General features: G+C 42.0%; 2 protein-coding genes across 2 annotated transcripts in view; both read right to left on the reverse strand.

Moving 5' to 3' along the window:
• Positions 1–1,875: 1,875 nt before the first annotated feature.
• On the reverse strand, positions 1,876–4,589 carry LOC135507697 (zinc finger protein 8-like). Its single transcript, XM_064927304.1, has 3 exons — positions 4,107–4,589; positions 3,579–3,709; positions 1,876–3,383 (listed from the first exon to the last, which is right to left on the reverse strand). Exons 1-3 carry the CDS (start codon positions 4,387–4,389, stop codon positions 2,289–2,291), a joined length of 1,509 nt encoding a protein of 502 aa, XP_064783376.1. The 5' UTR covers positions 4,390–4,589; the 3' UTR covers positions 1,876–2,288.
• Positions 4,590–6,999: 2,410 nt separating this feature from the next.
• The window catches only part of LOC135507634 (uncharacterized), a 46,467-nt gene continuing 41,845 nt past the window's right edge, over positions 7,000–11,621 (reverse strand). The window contains exons 8-9 of the transcript XR_010450686.1: positions 10,717–10,831; positions 7,000–10,011 (exon numbers count right to left, since the gene is read on the reverse strand). The gene's annotated coding sequence lies outside the window, so the exon portion shown is untranslated. The remainder of the gene's footprint in view (positions 10,012–10,716; positions 10,832–11,621) is intronic.

An 11,621-nucleotide genomic window follows, 5' to 3' on the forward strand; every position in this document is an offset into this window, starting at 1 on the left:
TACATTGGTCTATCAAAATCAAAATTTCAAATGTTGTTAATATTAAGTCGAATATTTGCTTGTTTAGTCGCAAATTGAAATTAAGCAAACTTTTAGAATTTTAGCTACCAAGAAATGGTGAAGCGATTTCTGCATAGTGCATCTTTAAGACAACGTTTATCAAGACCTGGGCCTGTAGCCACAAAGAGTCTCAGAGTAGAAGTGCTCATCGAGAGGATCAGGCCCCCATCATAGAATTATTCATTATGATCTAAAAGGCTAAACTGATCATAGATCATCACTCCTACTCTGAGATGCTTTGTGGATATGGGCCCTTACCTAATAAACTACATGACCACTACATGCTCGTTGAACATCTCTTTCCAAAATCATGGGCATTAATATGGAGTTTGTCCCCCCTTTGCTGAAATAACAGCCTCCACTCTTCTGGGAAGGCTTTCCACTAGATGTTGGAACATTGCTGTAGGGACTTGCTTCCATTCAGTCACAAGAGCATGACTGAATGGAAGCATTTCGCTACACCCACAATAACATCTGCTAAACGTGTGTATGTGACAAATAACATTTTGACTGATGTTGGACGATTAGGCCTGGCTCGCAGTCGGCATTCCAATTGATCCCAAAGGTGTTCAATAGGGTTAAGGTCAGGGCTCTGTGCAGGCCAGTCATGTTCTTCCACACCGAACTCAACAAACCATTTCTGTATGGACCTCGCTTTGTGCACAGGAGCATTGTCATGCTGAAACAGGAAAGGGCCTTCCCTAAACTTTTGCCACAAAGTTGGATGCACAGAATCGTCAAGAATGTCATTGTATGCTGTAGCATTAATATTTCCCTTCACTGGAACTAAGGGGCCTAGCCCGAACCATGAAAAACGGCACCAGACCATTATTCATTCTCCACCAAACTTTACAGTTGGCATTATGCATTGGGCAGGTAATGTTCTTTGGGCATCCACCAAACCCAGATTTGTCCATCGGACTGCCAGATGGAGAAGTGTGATTCATCACTCCAGAGAACGCGTTTCCACTGCTCCAGTTTCCACTTAACAATAACAGCACTTACAGTTGACCAGGGCAACTCTAGCAGGGCAGACAATTTTCGAACTGACTTGTTGGAGAGCTTGCATCCTGACTGTCCACGTTAAAAGTCATTGAGCACTTCAGTAAGGCCATTCTACTGCCAATGTTTCTCTATGGAGATTGCATGGCTGTGTGCTCGATTTTATACACCTGTCAGCAACGGGTGTGGCTGATATAGCCAAAGGGGTGTCGACGTACTTTTGTATATATAGTGGAACATGCAGACAATAGTTAACATTGGGCTCACCTCAGTGATATTTTGTGGCCCTATGCTGCTCAGCTGGTTCTTCTGTGGGTTCAGGAGTACGTGAAGTCTGGTTGACCTCCATGACCATGGTCCCCTCAGGGTTCCCCAGACCCTCCTCACACCCCTACTCCTTTATCAGCAGCACCTATTCCTGGAAGAGAGAGGTGATACAGATTACACAGACGTACACTCCCTCAAGTACGTACACACAGATAATAAACACAGTTTCAACATGGAGTGTATACCCATCCCCACTACGCTTGAGTCCTATACTGTAGTTACAGAATGACTTCATTGTTGTTAAACCCATCATGGTGGACACATGTTGTGGATAAATATGAGTCAGCTATGATAAGTCAGAAGTCATCAGACAAACCTGACTAAACCATTTTTACGTGTACAGTAGGTGTTTGTTAGTGCGGGTATATTTAGTTAGTGTGGGTATATTTAGTAAGTGTATATTGGTTATAAAGCTCTGTTGTGTGTATGTAGAATAGGGTGAGATCAGATGTGATGTATATTAAAGGGAGTCTCAAATAAGGAGAACAAAGTCAAAGTGTTTATTTATTAAACATACACGTTTTAAACCACACATACATCTGCATGAACTTGATAAACTGCATTAATATAAAGTATTGAATGGATGTAATGAAATAGGAATCTGTGAACATCATATAGCCTACACAGTACAAATACAATATGTAACAGACTCATTAGGCTTACAGTATATATGCATTATATATCATTATGTCTGGATGCAATATTCTACCCAGTAAAATTTAGCACTGAAATCTGTTACTCTCATTATTCCAAATGCATCTGTGGATCTTTTCTGTTGACAACATTAATCTTTGTCTTTAATGCAGGGTTTGATGTCAAAGTCAGAAGCTATCAAGTGGAATGGTTACTTTCTATGTTATAGAGTGGAATGGTTTTTCTGCTGCTGTATCCTCAGGTAGTTACTCTCTGAATGGCCTCTCTCCCGTGTGGACCTTCAGGTGCATCTTCAGATGGTGCTGGTGGGAGAACCGCTTCTCACACTGTTGGCAGCTGTAGGGTTTCTCCCCTGTGTGGACCCTCTGGTGCCTCTTTAGGTTGCCAGCATGGGCAAACCGCATGTGACACTGGGTACAGCTGTAGGGTTTTTCCCCTGTGTGGACCCTCTGGTGGATCTCCACCTTCTGAGGGCAGCTGAAGCCTTTGTTACAGAACATGCAGAGGAACCGCTTCTCTTTACCGCCTGTTTTTGCTCCCCCTCCCCGAGCCTTGGATCTTTGGTCGTTTGAGTTCAATACCTGATCGAATAGGCCTTGTGAATCGGAAGGTGCCATCGACATGGACACTGAGTGTAAAGAGGAATTGGTTGTGACATTTAGATTTGTCTCTAAGTTTTCCCTGTAGTCTAAGAAGTCACTGCTGTTGCCCTGCGAGTGTCCTTCTCCTAAATGAGTCTCAACTTCATTCCATGTCAGAGGAGCGTCGCCCTCCACTTTCACAGTCACGTCATCTAAGGCCAGACCATCCCCTTTCTCATCTAGGCACTCTTCAGAATATACACTACTACTGTACCGGTTCCAGTCTCCTCTCATTGGATTAGTCTGTGTATCTAAGCCCACAGGCATGTCACCAGGTATCATCCCTGTCTCGGCAGTGTAAGAACAAGATGGATCATTGCCAGTCTGTAATGAGTTACCTGAGTCCTGATGGGACAGAACCGTCCTCAGGTTACCGTAAAGTAAATACTCTGAGCTGGGAGAAGAACGACAGCCCAGTCCCCCCAGCCCCAGTATCTCTGGGTCAGATCTGGTGTGTAAAATCCTTTCTGTTACAGTTAAAGTGTCTGTCTCTGACTTGAGGATGGTGTCCTGCGTTCCACTGTCCTCTGTGATGCTGCGTCGGATCCTGGGCGGCACTAGGGTGGTGGAGGGATCCTCTGTGGTTACAGGAGGCACTCTAGCCGCTCCAGTCTGGATGTTTCTGCTGTGTCGTGGGTCCTCCTCTCCTTCAGACCTCTCCAGCTTGACCCCAGGACCTGCAGCCTCTGCATCTGCAGGCTGACAAGGAGGAGGTTATTACCGGTACATGAGTAGGATTAGATAATAATGTCACAGGGAAGTCTCACAAGGTCCCCTATTCCAGATACATGAGGATGTACATGTAAGCAAGTGAATAGCCGAGGGGAGCCTTTCTGAAATAAACGGGATACATTTGATGTACTGTAATTTTTTATGTAATACTATTACACTAACTTCTATCACGATAACGTGCTGGGTTGAGGTTCTACTCCCCTCGTCAACAGTGATTGGTTGGTCATCTCTACATGTTTTGTGTCCCGCTTGCTTCACAAAGCTCATGTAGCCTCCAGTGAGATGTCCTTCACCTGAGAGAGTGATTGGGGGAAAAGAGATGGTTAGGTTAGCCACTGTCAATGATCAACACTATAATGTACACTATTGACTGTTTTGACACTGTCTATAAATGACAAGGATGTAAGGTAACACTTTGCATAACTTCTTGATATACAATTTATAGATTGATTGACTATGTTCCATGCAGTATATTGTTTTCAATAAGTAAATAATAGGAAATTCCCTAAATAAATTATCTGGTTAGAACATTATATTTTGTCTTTGTGCAAAATAGCCAAGCGATTATTGCATACTAGCCAACAAACTGACCAAGACCCAATTCTGGTTAAACATATTTGGTTAATAAGACATCTACAATCACAGCGTGGAAAAAGCGACAGGCCCTGCTCTTCGTTCTGAAAAATGTACCTCTTGCCATTCCTCTGTTTCGGTCGAGGATCTTGACACTACTGGGACGACTGGCGAGGACGCGCTCTCGCGTTGTTCTATCTGCACGCTCCCGTGCAACCTTTGGTTCCAATAGGTGTAGTTTCCTCCGCAATGCCCTGTTTTCTTTCTGGCTTCGAGTCATTTCCAAACGAAACACTGCATAGTCGTCGTCTACGAGTTTACAGATATCTGCCACGGCTGCATTCGCTAGCACCTCCATGATGGAGGCTATTTGAGTGTGAAAAACCACACAGTTAGCCATGTTGGCTAATGTTCACAGCTAGCTAACTGGCGTTAACTATATAACATTTATCAAACAATCCCTGCGAATTAAATACTATAGGGTGTACGTATGTGCTTCTGTGCAGCTAATTAGTCATATTTTGAGTTCCAGTGTGTTAATAAACGTCCAAATAACAAATAAAAATGCTAACGTGTAAATTGTACTTTGTCGCTGTTCACTTCCGGTTACACTGAAGAGAAAGGGATCTTATTGGTTGGCGTCATAGCTCAAATGGTGTGAAATGAAAGGCAATGCGCGCTGTTCTTTTAATTACGGTAGTGACCCGAAATATTCAAGACCCACGCCTCACGACATTGGCCGTTCGATAGCCAATGGGCTCTCCGCATCGCTTTCACCGCCTCTTTCGAGGAGACAGTCTGCTTTTCGCATTCCCGTGTCCATCCAGCTATTACGATTAACTGACAGATAACAAGCTAAATGCCACGCTATATGTGAACTAAGCAAGCTTGCTAACGAATTAGATATGGTTACGAGTAGAATTGCTTCTTTTCAGCTACAGAAAATAGAGCTAAAGTAGCATCATTGAAGTTGGTATGCTGCGTTGCACTTCATGGAATCAATAAAAAAGCAGGCGAGTTTGACAGACTACAGCTGGAAGAAAGTGAAGACAACTAACGTTACTCAATTACGATCAGTGGTGGGAAAAAGTATCCAATTGTCATACTTGAGTAAAAGTATAGATCCCTTAATCAAGTAAAAGTCACCCAGTAAAATACTACTTGAGTATAAGTCTAACACTATTTGGTTCTAAATATACTTAACTATAAAAAGTAAAAGTATAAATAATTTCAAATTCCTTACATTCAGCAAAGCAGACTGCACCATTTTCTTGTTTTTAAATTTTACGAATAGCCAGGGGTACACTCCAACACTTAGACATAATTTGCAAATGATGCATTTGTATTTAGTGAGTCTGCCAGATCAGAGGCAGTAGGGATGACCACGTGTTCTCTTGATATGTGCGACAATTTTGCTGTCCTGCTAAGCATTCACCATGTAACTAGTACTTTTGGGTGTCAGGAAAAATGTATTACTTTCTTTAGGAATGTAGTGAAGTAAAAAAACGACTTAAGTAGTACTTTAAATTAAAGTATTTTTACTTAAGTACTTTACACCACTGGTTACTATAATGTATATATCTGGCTATTATCTGTTCATCTGATCCCTTCTAGAATGTCAACAAAATTACAAGATGTCTGTACACTTATAAGGTAATAATAGATAATTGACCTTATGGTAAATGCAAACTCTGAATTATTGTAATGTCTAGCATGGCATGCATTTAAAATTATTAAAGTTATTAATGCCACTTTCAAATTTATGTTTCCATCATTCTAAGATATGGCAATCAGCAGTAGAAACAATAACAATGCAGTTTCCCCGCCCCTGGTACGGTGAAAGCTGAGAGATGGGCCTGGAGAAATGTAAACACTCAAATTCAGAGCTATGGACAGAGCTATGGATGCAAGGATCGACCATCCACAGTTTTAACCATGTTTTGAGGTGATATTTTCTTTGTTTACAAACACTGTAAACAAACATTGGCATTAAACAAGCTTGTATTTTGGGTTCTGAATGGGTGCGACAATTGAACTAAGCTCATGAGTCATTTATAATTTATACTATTCAAGAATCAGTGGATACATATAATTAATTTATAAGTCAAAAAATGTATGTAGGATCTGCTGATTGCCCCTTTAAAAAGTCTGCACATTGGACAAACTATCTATCAATGCCAATTGGAGACTAGCCCATTGGAAGAAGAGGTCAACCACCTCAAGTGTCAACTGCCGGTCTCTTCCACCTCAGAAAATGCAGTGCCTTGCCCACACCCAAGGCAGTGACAAGGGAGAGGGAGGCAAAATCCCCAGTCAAGATCCAGGTGGCAAACTGCTGGCAGACCATGCCAGAGAACAAAGAAACAAAGAAAGTAGTTTTATATTTGTCTCTCACCTTCTTCCCTAAAAAAGTCATATTATGCAATAAAACGTAGCCTAAGCTATGATATTGGATAGCCTATTCTTATCAAGTATCTATTTTCATAGTGTGAATGATGTAAAGTTATTTTTGTCAAATAAAATGATTAATTGGCATCAGGAAGGTGCCTGCAATGACTGTATTTGTGCTCTGCAACCACATTCTCTGTGTCTGCATTCATAGGTCATGGATAGGACACACCAGACCTAGAGCCATCTTGGGTGGTGCTCACCCCAGGCTGGCAAACCTGGATAAGGTGTTCTTTGTCCTTGATGTGATGTTCCCCCAAGGTGACATTCTGGTGAAATCCACCCTACTTGTAATTTATAATGTCTGCATATCATCAGTCTACCATAATTCTATCTACAGTATAACTGCATAATATCCTACAAAATAAAATTTGGTGGGTAGCCAGGCTGGGACTCCTTGGGGCAGTCAGTCCCAACACCTTTGTCCAGGAGTGTCAAACTCAATTCCAGGAGAGCTGCGTGTCTACTGGGTTATTACCTTTGAATTTATGATCAATTAAGACCTAGAAAACCAGGTGAGAGTTCCAAACTATTTTTATTTATTTATTTTTTATTTCACCTTTATTTAACCAGGTAGGCAAGTTGAGAACAAGTTCTCATTTACAATTGCGACCTGGCCAAGATAAAGCAAAGCAGTTCGACACATACAACAACACATGGAGTAAAACAAACATACAGTCAATAATACAGCAGAAACAAGTCTATATACGATGTGAGCAAATGAAGTGAGATAAGGGAGGTAAAGGCAAAAAAACGGCCATGGTGGCAAAGTAAATACAATATAGCAAGTAAAACGGTGGAAGAATGTGTAAAGTAGAAATAAAAATAATGGGATGCAAAGGAGCAAAATAAAATAAATACAGTAGGGAAAGAGGTAGTTGTTTGGGCTAAATTATAGGTGGGCTATGTACAGGTGCAGTAATCTGTGAGCTGCTCTGACAGCTGGTGCTTAAAGCTAGTGAAGGAGATAAGTGTTTCCAGTTTCAGAGATTTTTGTAGTTTGTTCCAGTCATTGGCAGCAGAGAACTGGAAGGAGAGGCGGCCAAAGAAATAATTGGTTTTGGGGGTGACTAGAGAGATATACCTGCTGGAGCGCGTGCTACAGGTGGGTGATGCTATGGTGACCAGCAAGCTGAGATAAGGGGGGACTTTACCTAGCAGGGCCTTGCAGATGACATGGAGCCAGAGGGTTTGGCGACGAGTATGAAGCGAGGGCCAGCCAACGAGAGCGTACAGGTTGCAATGGTGGGTAGTATATGGGGCTTTGGTGACAAAACGGATGGCACTGTGATAGACTGCATCCAATTTGTTGAGTAGGGTATTGAAGGCTAATTTTGTAAATTACATCGCCGAAGTCGAGGATTGGTAGGATGGTCAGTTGTACAAGGGTATGTTTGGTAGCATGAGTGAAGGATGCTAATAAACCGACACTCGCCCCTCCAGGAATTGAGTTTGACACCCCTGCCTTAGTCCTTACATCATGAAGTCTGAGCATAACAATATATTTGAAATGCCTGAATTCAGAATCAATTGGGCTTCCCCAAAAAAGATGGTGGCTGGGATAGGTTAATTTGGATTGCAGATTTTCTGGAGAAAAAAAAGTTATGGCCCATCTAAACTTTATCTTTACTAATGACATGCCACTGGCTTTGAGTAAGGTTAGTGTGTCTATGTATGCGGATGACTCAACACTATACACGTCAACTACTACAGCGACTGAAATGACTGCAACACTTAACAAAGAGCTGTAGTTAGTTTCGGAATGGGTGGCAAGGAATAAGTTAGTCCTAAATACTTACAAAACTAAAAGCGTTGTATTTGGGACAAATCATTCACTAAACCCTAAACCTCAACTACATCTCGTAATGAATAATGTGGAAATTGAGCAAGTTGTGGTGACTAAACTGCTTGGAGTAACCCTGGATTGTAAACTGTCATGGTCAAAACATATTGATACAACAGTAGCTAAGATGGGGAGAAGTCTTTCCATAATAACACACAGCTCTGCCTTCTTAACAACACTATCTACAAGGCGGATCCTGCAGGCCCTGGTTTTGTCGCACCTGGACTACTGTTCAGTTGTGTGGTCAGGTGCCACAAAGAAGGACTTGGGAAAATTGCAGTTGGCTCAGAACAGGGCAGCACAGCTGGCCCTTAAAAGTACACGGAGAGCTAACATTAATGACATGCATGTCAATCTCTCCTGGCTCAAAGAGTAAGAGAGATTGACTTCCTCATTACTTGTTTTTGTAAGAGGTGTTGACAAGCTGAAGGTAAAAATACTCGCACACAGCTCAGACACCCATGCATACCCCACAAGACATGCCACCAGAGGTCTCTTCACAATCCCCAATTCCAGAATAGACTACAGGAGGCGCACAGTACTACATAGAGCCATCACTACATGGAACTCTATTCCACATCAGGTAACTGATGCAAGCGGTAGAATCAGATTTAAAAAGCAGGTAAAAATACACCTTATGGAACAGCGGGGACTGTGAAGTAAAACAAACATAGGCACAGACGCATACACACACACATGATAACATAACCACTATACACACACATTCACATGGATTTTGCATTGTCGATATGTGGTAGTGGAGTATGGGCCTGAGGGCACACACTTAGTGTGTGGTGAATTCTGTAATGAATGTATTGTAATGATTGTATAACTGCCTTAATTTTGCCGGACCCCAGGATCCGATTTTAAGTCCCAATGAGGGGATTTGATTAAGCTGGCACAGGTGCCCAGGAAGGCGGAGATTTCACCAGGTGAAAAGTGATTGCATTCATTGTGAAACCGGGCTGCCTCCTGGGCGTGAACAGGGTGACATGGCGAAGTCATCTCAAAACAAAGTGACGTATGCTAAGCACGTGGAATAATGATTACAACACATGCAAAGTGTTCGAAACGCATACGTACTTCATCTGCCTTATTAAACCAGTCAGAAAAGTATTTCTTTATGGAAAATGTATGTTGTATGTTCCTGAACAATGCATCATGCTGCCTTGTTGGCAATGTGACCTGGTGGCGAAGATTACGGTTCTATTTGAGCAGGGCTTTCCTCTCGCACCGCTTTCACCCGTTCAAATCATGAGCCATATCCTGGTGCACGCTGGTTCATCTTAATCAAACTCCCTCATTCATATGCAGAAAGAGTGTCAAACAAGGCATATCCAGATTGGCAGTAAATTAAATACACTTCAACATAGGTTCAGATGCTATTCAATGAGCTAACAAGGATACTTAGTCTTAAAGTAATTATGACATAAAGAGATCACCTTACTTTAAAACAAAAATTGTATACTTTTTTTCTGTAAACCTTATCACATATTGTGGGGATATGTACAAAATAACATTAGATTGGATTGTTAAGCACAAACTGACGTCCTCTTAAGTATGTCCCACTGCACCCTACAGTACGTTGGATGTATCTTCATGTTCGTCTTTCTTTCTTGCTGCCAGGACCAACTAGCTGCCGGGCTCAGAACCACTCCTGCCTGACCCAGTCCACTCCTGCTTCTTGCCCCTCACTGTGCTGGGTAACACAGGGTCACAAACCATAACAGGCTGGTAAAGTAAGTGAAAAAAGTTGTCAGTGAGTTTCAAGATAGTAGGTAGCCAGCTATGCAGCCACAAAGACAAGAATAGACACACAAAAAGGGCATCCCCTTTCTTATCTAGGCGCCCTTCAGAGAATACCAGAGTATACTTCATCTGCACATCTATCACTCTAGTATTAATGCTAAATTGTAATTATTTCACCTCAGTGGCTTATTTATTGCCTTACCTCCCTACTCTTCTACATTTGCACACACTGTACATAGATTTTTCTATTTTTCTTTTCTATTGATTGTACGTTTGTTTATGTGTAATTCTGTGTTGTTGATTTGCTTTATCTTGGTCAGGTTGCCATTGTAAATGAGGACTTGTTCTCAACTGGCCTACCTGGTTAAATAAAGGTGATATCTACATATATATCCTTTTTTTATACCGTACACTACTATGGTGTCTCATTGGATTAGTCTGTGTATCTAATCCCACAGGCCCGTCACCAGGTATCATCTCTGTCTCTGTAGCGTATGAACAGGACCTGAACATTGCCACTCTGTAAAGCATCACCTGTGACCCGATTGGACAAGACAGTCCTCGGGCTCAGGTTACCATAAAGTAAATACTTTAAATGGGGAAATGAGGACAGCTCAGTCGCCCCAGCCCTATTAAAGTCTCGGTGTCTGTCTCTGACTTGAGGACGGCGCTCAGTGTTCCACTGACCTCCGTGATGCTGAGTCGGGTCCTTGACCTCTCCAGCTTGACAACAGTGATTAACAGTGATTGTGTCGCACTGGCTTCACAAAGCTCCTGTGGCCTCCAGTGAGATCTCCTTCACCTGAGAGTGTGATAAGAAGGAAAAGAGGTGGTTAGTTTAGCTACTGTCAATGCTCAACGGTATACCTTTGTGTCAACAGCTATTCCATACCATTGATGCTGTCTAGAATTGGGAAGGATGTAAGGTAACATTTCTCATAACTTCTATACTATTTATTGATCAATGTATTATGTTCCACGCATCACATTGTTTTTATTGACTAAATAATAAAAAGTGCATTATTCAAGCATCTGGTTAGAATATGATATTGTGCCTTTGTGCTAGCTAAGTAATCAGGGGAATTATTGCATACTATCCAAAAACTGACCAAGACCCAATTCTCGATAACAAGTCTGAAAACGTGCAGAGGTGAACAAGGCGACAGGCACTGAGCTATATATGCACGGCGACAGGCCACGCAACCTCTACCTTCTATTTGTACCTCTTGACATGCCTCTGTATCTGTTGAGGATCTTAAACATTACGCTCTCACGTTGTCCTCTCTGCTCGATCCCGTGCCACCTTTAGTTTCCAGTAGCTGTAGTTTCCTTCACAATGCCCTGTTTTCTTTCTGGCTTTGAGTTATTTCCAAACAAAACACTGCAGTCGTCTATGAGTTTAAAGATGTCTGCCACTGCTGCATTCGCTAGCACCTCCATGATGGAGGCTATTTGAGTGTGAAAAACCATACAGATAGCCACATTAGCTCAAATTAGCAGCTAGCTAGGGTTATCCAGATAACATCTATCAACCAAGTCCTGTCTCCAATGCAAATTAAAGACTACTGCAGTAGTAAGTAGGTGATGGTGTG

Source organism: Oncorhynchus masou, chromosome 21 (genome assembly GCF_036934945.1).
Source record: "Oncorhynchus masou masou isolate Uvic2021 chromosome 21, UVic_Omas_1.1, whole genome shotgun sequence".
Taxonomy (NCBI): Eukaryota; Metazoa; Chordata; class Actinopteri; order Salmoniformes; family Salmonidae; genus Oncorhynchus; species Oncorhynchus masou.

What these genes read in the sequence shown, in the direction of transcription:
- LOC135507697 (XM_064927304.1), bottom strand. Translation starts at nt 4,389, where the DNA reads ATGGCTAACTGTGTGGTTTTTCACACTCAAATAGCCTCCATCATGGAG. An exon ending in AAACAGAGGAATGGCAAGAG is followed by an intron (nt 3,710 to 4,106) that starts GTACATTTTTCA and finishes TCACTCTCTCAG; the next exon opens with GTGAAGGACATCTCACTGGA. An exon ending in AGCACGTTATCGTGATAGAA is followed by an intron (nt 3,384 to 3,578) that starts GTTAGTGTAATA and finishes CCTCCTTGTCAG; the next exon opens with CCTGCAGATGCAGAGGCTGC.